This window comes from Trichechus manatus, unplaced genomic scaffold, assembly GCF_000243295.1.
Source record: "Trichechus manatus latirostris isolate Lorelei unplaced genomic scaffold, TriManLat1.0 scaffold00156, whole genome shotgun sequence".
In the NCBI taxonomy this organism is placed as follows: domain Eukaryota; kingdom Metazoa; phylum Chordata; class Mammalia; order Sirenia; family Trichechidae; genus Trichechus; species Trichechus manatus.
This window is the reverse complement of record NW_004444092.1, coordinates 5116193-5126260: the sequence shown is the minus strand read 5'-3', so window position 1 is coordinate 5126260 and position 10068 is coordinate 5116193. Positions and strand designations below refer to the sequence as shown.

Below are 10068 nucleotides of genomic sequence, written 5' to 3'. Positions count from 1 at the left end.
TTAACTTTCTGGCATGTGAACGCGCATGCCTGGGGTGGTACTGGAATTCTGACATTACGTGAGATCATTCTGTTCTCCTTTATTTTCTGAACAAGACACATGTTTTACAGAAAGTACTTTTTAGGTCACAAACAACTTATTTAAGACATGATTGACATGACAATTTCAGCTATTGAAAAGAATTTTTATTGGTAAGTGAAGTTTTCAAGTATTCTGAGACTGATTTGATTTCAGACTCAAAAGTATGAAAAAAAGAAAAGCCTTACACATTGTATCTGCTCCGAATTAAATAGCACTTTGATCCCTCATGATGTCCAAATTTAGGGCTCAAGTTCATTGTTCAGATGAGGTCACTACAGCCTCTTAGAGTCTGGCAACCGGTTGAAAAGGATGGGCTCACAGTTTCCATGGTACTAATGCAAATAGGCCTGTTACAGCTCACAGTAAAGAGCTTTGTGGAACAGAGTGCCAATCAGCAGTTTCCCTCTGTACACAGAGGCAACTGTACTTCCTTGCAATACTGTGCCATTTTCTGCATAAACCACTGTTACTTAGGGTTCTTCTGTTAAAATGTTCTGGATCTGGATCACCTATCAAAGAAATAACAATAGATTAATAATAAACAGGTCACTTAAAACATAACTTTAAACGTGGTCAATCATATTTTGTTCCTTAATTACTATATACTTAAGACATCTGATTCCTTATTTGTAAGTTGACAAGTTTTGATCAAATGATCTTTAACAGAGGTGGTGAGCACACAGGCCTACAGGGGATAGGCAGGAAATGTAAATGAGTGGCACAGCCCGGGTGTAAGACATTATGGAGCATTGGGGACTATGGCAAATGGGGGAAGGAGTAGCTGCTACTCAGTCACAGCTAATTGTTGTCATGCTGAAATTCAAGCCAATTTTTTTCTTTAGATAAGCTAGGAATTTGGACTTTCACATTTAATCCTGGTGTTTAAATGCTGGCAATCAAAATTAAAGAGAAAAAAAAAGTATGGCCTTAAAAAGAATACATCTCTTCATTGCACCCATCCATTCCTCTAAACAAGGTCCCAGCTCTAAATGTAGAAGCTTTTTTAAGTTCAGTTTCCTTCACCTACTTAAGCAGAAATTTGATTGTATCATTGACAACAGTGTAGCAGTATTGTTAGGCTGACCATAAGAAATTGATAATATTTGACTGTTTTAATCTATAAAAATGGCAATTTTATATGCTCCAACCTAATATAAAGAGCACTACATGGGGGGCAGGATAACCGGGTCATGTTTGGATTATCCACTTACATTTGTTTCTCATCAGTAGAATGAGATGAGTGGGACTGGATTATCTAAGTTCCCTTTCAAGTTCTAATTTTCTATTACTCTTCAGACTTTAGTATGAAATATAGTGACTTCAGGAAAGGACATCTATGTCATGAAAACACGTAGTATTGCAGATTTGGAAGGCCAGTGCTTAGATAGTAAAGGGTCAGTGGGAGCATTTAAAATCACCTCTTTGAAACAGCTGGTACCCAAGACAGATGACTTAGGAAATTGCCATACCATTAACTTATAGTAGTTACTTACTGGAAAACAGTTGGTACACCCTGGCCTAAGGAAGGACTCTTCTAGTAAAGCTAAGTCACTCTTCTATGGAGCAGTGCATTAGATAATGAATTGTTACTAATTTTTGCTATTCCTTTCCAGATCCATCATTAGAATTTTTCCAGAACAGCAAACCAAGTCCATGCTATAGCAAATGACCCAAGTTCATCAAATGAGCTAACAAGCAAGAACAAATTCAAATCTAATATTCTGCTCAGCTCTGAACAGCCAACACCCCACAGCATATATTGCTTCATTTCTATTGTAGCATATAGCAATCCTAATAGCTAAAGTCTAGCAATAGACACTAAGGATTGCCATTAAAAGTGATCACGATTGTCAGGTAAACCTAAAATGTATGAAAGCAATAATGTAATGAGGAAATACACTTTTTTTTTCAATCCAAAGACACAGTCTTTAATTTTTTTTTTTTTCTTACTGTTGGGTGAGGTGAAACTGACTCTTAAAATTAAGCTTTAAAAATACAGAGAAATTTGTATAAGACCACTATTATAAAGAAACAAGAAAAGGTTTACACACACACACAATGTTCTTTGATGGTTACCAGGGATGGGAGGGGGAAGGAGGAAAAATCACCAAATAGATAGAAGACATCTGTTAATACTGGTGCAGGGAAAGGCAATACACAATATGGGCGAAGTCAGCAAAACATGACCAAGGCAAGGGAGGACACTGAGAGGAAGGCAAGAACAAAGGGCAACAGTGGTAATTACTATAGCATAGACAATCTTGCAACAATAGTATTAATAAACAATAATTTTATGAATGGATACATAGATTGGTATACCAAGAGGTGTGGGAGTATGTAAGGGACTACACCCATCCGCAGATATAGGTTTGGTGATGGATGTTTCTATACACATAACTATAGGTGCTGCTTATATATTAATACAGACAATAGAGCACACAAGGGCCACAGTCAAGGCAACTTCTTGGACATAACCAAACACCTCATAGGACAAAGTTTCTAGGCTTAAGGGTGAAGGACCATAGACTTGGGGGACAAAAAATAAAAATATACAGAAGTAGACAAGTATATTAAAAATGAAATCATGTACTTGATGTAAAAACAATTATAGTTAGTACATACTGAAAACTCAAAATAGAAAGCACCAAGGTAGTTGTAGTAAGTGTTCAAATGCCTATGGCAAAGTGGGTTTCACATTTTATTTTCATAGCCAAAATAATCCACTGAATAAAGACCATGGACACAAATAGGGTCTTTTCGTATAACTGAAAGACTTGTAACTGTAACTAAGGTTGAAGAAAAAGGTCTTTTAAGCCAAAATAATTCCAGCAAATGATTTATCTTCCCATGCTGCAGGAAAGGTCTAGAGAGGTTCACCAGTTGTGTTTTAGGGCTGGTCTTTTGCATTAACTTGGGAAGTGGTACTGACACACAGGAAGGGAGAGTTAAGTAGGAAGGCAGGTAACAAACAAATGATTAGACCATAGCATTGTGGCATCATTATGTTTTTTAAACTACTGTGAACTTCCAAACATGAGAAACTTACTATTCAAATAAAGGTATGGAAACCTGTTCAGTGCTGGATATCTTAGCCCAGTCCTCCAGGCTGCTTTCCACTTTGACTTGTATGGAGGCTTACTTTGACGGGCTCCCTTTCCCTCCAGCTTCCAGTTAGGTTTGGCTAATGAGGAGTATGGGGGTGGGGAGGACTGAGAGAGCTTGGGTATATACCCCCCAGGTGTTCTCGCTTGCCCATGGTCTTGTTAGGCAATCCTCTCTATACACAGCTCTCTTCTTGTTCTGGCTTCTGGTAGTCATTCCCCCTCCCTCTTGCATTAACTAGCTGCCGTCAAGTCAATTCCAACTCATGGTGACCCATGTGTTTCAGAGTAGAACTACACTTCATAAGGTTTTCAATGGCTGTGATCTTTTGGAAGTACATTGCCAGGTTTTTCTTCCAAGGTTCCCCTGGGCGCTTAACCATTTGCACCCCCTAGGAACTCCTCTTGCATTATCCCTGTTGATTTCCCTAAACTCTGTCTACACTTTGTTATACAGTCCCCTTATTAAACTCCCCTCATATTGCCCAATTTGATTGTATTGTCTGTTTCCTGCCTGGACTCTGACTGCAACACTTCCCAAGGTCAAATTCCTCCTTATTTCTGAACGTTTGGATCATCTATCCATTTCCCCTCTTTTATTCGCACAAATAAATGAGAGTTATGTTTTTCAACTGAAAATGGTAGCTTGGAATAAGTCACAGATCTGATTCATTTTTCAAGCTAACCTCTGATGCAGGAGGATTCCTTTTGTCATAGAAGAAGATTCTTATACCATTGGGATGGCATCCAACCCAAACATCCCCTGTCACTGGATCCACCGATACGTTATCCACCAATGTGTTAAAGGTCAGCGACTTACAGGAGAGAACAAAAAAACAGAAAGTGAAGAGAAATTGAGAGGTGGCAGAGTAATACATCAGGGAAAACTATCCTGTTATCCTTGGCCACCACAATGCAGGTCCCAGGGATACCACAATTTTGCCCCATTGCAATCGAGTGCAAGGAATTCCTCTGTCCTTCCACCCATGCTAGTATTTTGTCAGTTTCCAGGAGGGATGGGTAGGGGGAAGATATGGGAAGCTACAAGAGGCTGTTAAAAGTTAGATTAAATCATTTGACTATGTCAGCCCTAACATTGCACATGAACCAAAAACTGGGGGGAAAAAAAGTTTTTGAGTGTAGCATAGAACAGTTCCTTCTAAAATGGCATACACAAATGATATTTTTATAAGCATTCAGAAAGCCACCAGGAAATGTAGATTCATTTCTGATGAAGACATTGATGAAATGTAGGCACTTCTTTAATGGCTAAACACAGGCTGAGCAGCCAGAGGAGAAATGATCACCCAGGGTCTAATTTTTGCCTTGGAGTGGAAGAAAAGTTTGTTCTTTAGTTTCCCGATGTTATTCAACTTCCTGCTCTTCTGCTGTTTATTTTCTAAATATAAGTTGCAAGTGTGTGATAACTGCACAGATTGCTGTCAAGGCTTTGTACCAGGATCATAAATAATACCAACGACTCTTAATTCCACCATTCATCATCTTGGCTGCCTTCTACCAGGGAGAAATTCCATCTATTTGTTTACCTCTAACTCTCAGTTGGAAAAACAGTATCTACCCTGTACCTCAAAAAGAGTCCAGCACACCTCAGTGTCTAGAGACTCCGTAATAACTGGCTGTGACTCATTGCAAAGCCCAGAGCGTATGCAGGCAGCTGCAGTGAGTCACCACTGCCCTGTGCTTCCCACTCAAAATGAGAGCTGCCCCCATATGTCCGTCCACCAAAGGGACTGGCGGGCTTCTAGCATCACAGAGTCTCTTTCTCACCTGCATGCAGAGTCATCATCCTTTTTACCCTGGAAATGGAAAAGTTGGCCAAAGGGGGTGGGGGGACTAAGCAGCCAACCCCTGGTCCAAATCACATCCAGGCCTTTTTTCCTCCCATCCATCACAGCATCAGATGCTCCACTCTGATACATTAATGTCTTTAAGCGAGGAAAGCATTTGACATTTGTCTCAGGGGTCTACTATATCTTTGGAAGGGCTCATAGTCCCTAAGGATAAATTCCGTGGCAGATGAAAACCTGCTGAGATGAGAGTAGCAGCGCAAGTGGGAAAAGGATACAGCAGCCTGGGGCCCCATTCATTCATTATGCAATGACTGAGCTTCTACCTGTGCTAGGAGTCCCTGAGTGGTGCGAACAGTTAAGCACTCTACTACTAACTCAAAGGCTGGCAGTTTGTACCCACCCAGAGGTACCTTAGAAGACAGGCCTGGTGATCTGCCTCGAAAAGGTCACAGCCTTGAAAACCCTGTGGAGCAGTTCCACTCTGCACACATGGGGTCACCATGAGTCAGAATCAACTTGATGGCAACTAACAACAACAACCCTGTCTTGCGCAAGGAGCTCAACACCAGAGAGTGCAAAGTACATGGCAAACATGGCTCCGACCATCCAAGAGCTGACAGTCAGCAGGGAGGCCACTCTGGACTCAGCTATGAAAAACTCTTGCCTTGCAAATAAATGATTCCTAGCAATGCCAGTGCACCACAGTGCACATGTGTATCACATCACACTTCCACAGAACCAAGTGGAAAATTCTACATTCCTCAGTCAATAAAACTTCTAACAAATTAGTCTCCTTTGACAAAAACTGTCTTCTCTGTTCACAAATATCTCAATTTTTAGATAATTAGAGCTCTCTGAAGTGGAACTAATTCACTGACTGTGTCTTGGAATCTTAATGTGTCTTGCATTCATTTCAAATTCAGTTTTATACAAAAAGTCTGCATGAAGATAGCCTATGACCAGTGCAGTCTTACCAGTCATTGAGAATGACACACTCATTTTGTGGTTTCAAAGACATGACTGACCCAAAAAATCTTCCCCACTAATCCTGGGGCCTGGGACTCCAACTTAAGTTATATGCACTCCGCTGTTATCTTCTAGCATTGTTTCTGTAAAGTCCACAGAGGGAGTAGGATATAAACCTATGCACATCCCATCACAAATTCTAAGATTAGCTTCAGCTAATCCTGGCCCTCCCGGATAATTTTGTAAACTGATGTTGATTAATATGATCACTCAAAAGGAAGAATGACCTTAGAGTTGAGGGGGAGTCTCCATTAGGCTGTTCCCATAGAAGACTGGACTGGTCTTGCCCAAAGCGGAGGCCAGGCCTACCGGAGGCCTAGCCTTCCATCCTACCTTGCTGGATCTACTGGAGTAGGTCTTCTTCTTATAAAATTCTCTAACTTTCAATTTATAGAAGCACCTATTGGTATACTCACAGTTTGTTTTTATTCCCTCCAGTATAAGTGTGTGAAATTCCATTTTACTTCAGCTAATACCAAACTAGCCCTGCCAATGATTTCTAATGTCAAACATGATGTTACATTTGATGTTGCTTCAAGGTGATTTTCTTAGAGTGAGGCTCCTCAAGACAGTACCTCAGATGTGCTGGTGGGAACAGTTACACAGTTCTCTGCGATAGTGCTTCATGCTGTGGGCGCACACAACAGGAGGGCAATGTGGTGGTGTTTTTTTGAGGAGTGGGCTGCTTTAGAAAATAACACTCCTCTGGTGGTGCAGTGATTAAAGCACTCGGCTGCTAACTGAAAGTTCAGCAGTTCAAACCCACCAGTCACTCCACAGGAGAAAGATGTGACAGTCTGCTTCCATAAAGATTACATACAGCCTTGGAAACCCTATGGGGACAGTTCTGTTTTGTCCTATAAGGTCACTGTGAGTCGGCATCAACTTGATGGCAGTGGTTTTTTTGTTTGTTTGTTTGTTCTTTATGCTCTTAGTCTCCCTTTCCTTGCTTTTGTGTTTTTACCCCTTCTACCCCAAACCTTAGAATGGATCAGGATTGGTAGGAGTAGAAGGCGAACCCCTGGTGTATATCCAGCCTCACCCTATTAATTTAACACATATTTGCTGAGTGCCCAGTAGGTGTTGCAAACTCTTCTAGGAACACAGAAAGAAAAAAAAAATCTGTCTGTCATGGATTGAATTATGTCCTTCCAAAAACGTGTGTATCAATTTGACTGGGCCAAGATTCCCAGTATTGTGTGGTAGTCTTCCATTTTGTGATTGTAATTTTATGTTAAAGAAGATTAGGGTGGAATTGTAACACCCTTACTAAAGTTATATCCCTGATCCAATGTAAAGGGAGTTTCCTTGGGGTGTGGCCTGCACCACCTTTTATCTTACAAGAGATAAAAGGAAAGGGAAGCAAGCAGAGAGTTGGGGACCTCATACCACCAAGAAATCAGTGTCGGGAGCAAAGCACATCCTTTGGACCTGAGGTTCCTGCGCTGAGATGCTCCCAGACCAAGGGGAGATCAATGCACCACAAGGACCTTCCTTCAAAGCTGAGAGAGAAAGCCTTCCCCTGGAGCTGATGCCTTGAATTTGCACTTGTAGCCTACTGGACTGTGAGAGACTAAATTTCTCTTTGTTAAAAGCCATCCATTTGTGGTATTTCTGTTATAGCAGCACTACACTGTCTGACTAAGACACTATCCTTGTGGAGCTTATACCCTAGTGGGGAGTAAGACAATAAAGAGGATAAATAAGTAAAATACATAGTATGTTAGTAATAAATGCTAAAGAGAAAAATGAAGCAGTAGAGGAGACAGGATATATGTGTGGTGGTGGTGGTGGTGGTGGTGGTGGTGGGAGAATTTGCAAGCTTAGATAAGGTGGCCAGGGAAGGTCTTGTTGAGGTGACATTTAGTAAACACCAGAAGGAGATGAAGGAGAGAGAGATGGAAATCTGGGGGAAGATCCTCCGAGCAGAGGAAACAAGTGCCACAGGCATGGTCCTGAGGCAGAATCACACTGGTCTGTTCCAGGAACCGCCAGGGCAGGAGAGGCAGAGAGGAAAGCGAGGGAGAATGGCAGGAGATAAGGCAGAGAGGTGAGGAGCGGCCATTGTGAGCACTTGGGCTTTATAAATATTGTGGAAAGCACTCCGGTATTCAATACAAGTTGAGGGTGTATCTTCACTGCGACATCAAATGGAGGAAGGAAGGGAGGAAAGGAGGAAGGAAGGGAGTGAGGAAGGGAGGGAGAAGGAGGGCAAAAGGAAGGAAGGAAGGAAGGAAGAGGGAGGGAGGAAGGAAAAGCCTGTGAACTCAATGCCAAGCCTAAAACTCCACAGAGCAAAAAGAATCAAAGTCTCACCGGTGAGACGTACAGTGTGCTGCTTCCCACTCTACAGTTGAGTAAAAGTGAACAACAAACACATAACGATGCTGATGACTCTTAATAAAGGAGTGAAAAATTGGTTCTCACCCATCCCCATTAGACAATCCTTTTTTCCTCACTTTTAATTTCGCAAATCAATTAGAATCTAATTATCACTCTGCAAACTTACAGTGTTAATACATCTTACCTTCAATGGAGTTAAAGTCCAATTAGCGTGCTTTTCATACACACGAATCTTTTGAGCCATCAGTTCAGATATACAGACATACCTTCAAAGAAGAAAGAGCTACATCAAAGCACTTGAAGTAATGCAATTCAAAAGGAGACGGTGGAGTTGTAATAACTCTTCCTAGGGAAGAACTTTGCTTAGAGACTGGAAAATGGAACCCATCTCAAAACACACCAGATTCTGAAAGAATGAGCTTGCAGTGCACAAAGGGGTTTAATCTCTGAAAAGTTATTTCTAAAAATGGGAACCTAGGTGTCCCTGATCAGAAGGTAAGAATCTTTAACTCTAACACCTGCTCTCAATTTGTATCTGGTAGCAAAATGCATTACATTGGCTGTCTTTATTTATCAATATAGTCGAAAATTCCAGGCTCTTCATCACAGAGGCTAGGGAGTTCTAACAAGACAATCTGCAGGAAAGCCCTCTGACAAGTCCCTGGTTTTAGGCCAGCAAAGATGTGAGAGAAGACAAGATGCTTGTCCTGGATCTGAATGAAGTCTCCCTACCCTGAGCCTGTCCTGGCCCTGTGGATTTACTATTTTGCACAGAGTGCAACACCACATAAATATATGTAGTTAGTCTAAGAACACGGTGTATCCCAGAACAAAAAGAGAAATGAGTGCTTGGTTATCTGCTATTTTTGAAGAACAGGAGATGATATGAATAATTGAAAACTGTCCATGTTGTTTTTACTAAATACATGTGACTAACCCTATGAAATCCTCAATAATACAAGGTAAGGAAGGTATAGATGGATGGATACATAGATTTTATATATGCATAAAATACATGTATGTATCTATGTATGTATCAGGGCTACCTAAAGTGTGGTCCACTGACCATTGCTCATCTATGAATTGCTTCTTGAAGGACCACCACAAGATAATAACATAAATCAGCTATATCACTAAGTGCAGGGCTTAGTTAAGCTGACTTTTTTTCATGGTAAGACTTTCTTGATGAAGGAAGCAGTGCCTTGATTTACATTTTGGTACAAGCTCTTTCTCTTGTCACAAACCAGAATTACTGATAAATTTCTATATTTTATTAACCTCATTATACACTTAAAACTCTTCCTTAAAAGCAAAGTTATTTAATAATACTGAATGTCTACAACTGTTTCTCCTCTTGAAACATATCTTTTTTCTAACAGGAAAATAAAAACAGTATGCTTTTCCAAAATAGAAAACTATGATTTTATAAATTTTATCCCTGAAAATGTATTAAGATATTTTACATTTTGCCTAATTTCTAATTAATAGAATACCATGTTAAGATACATCACATTAATTAAAAAAGGAATCTAAGAGTTCCGGCAAAATGGCACTCTAGGCAGAAGCACCACGCCGTCCCTCCACAGCAAAGATCCGAAAAACTAAGCCGAACAGAGAATACAACAATCCTGAAACCCTAAAACATCACATGAAGAGATAAAGAACTCAGCCAAGCACCAAATGGAGTGAGAAAACTGACAGAGAAC

At 40.6% G+C, this 10068-nt stretch overlaps 1 protein-coding gene across 1 annotated transcript in view; it reads right to left on the bottom strand.

Moving 5' to 3' along the window:
• Nucleotides 1–282: 282 nt before the first annotated feature.
• PON1 (paraoxonase 1) overlaps nucleotides 283–10068 on the bottom strand; it is a 30529-nt gene continuing 20743 nt past the window's right edge. The window contains 3 exon segments of the mRNA XM_023740523.1: nucleotides 283–590; nucleotides 3869–3997; nucleotides 8547–8628. Coding sequence (XP_023596291.1) covers nucleotides 432–590; nucleotides 3869–3997; nucleotides 8547–8628 — 370 coding nt within the window. The 3' untranslated portion in view covers nucleotides 283–431.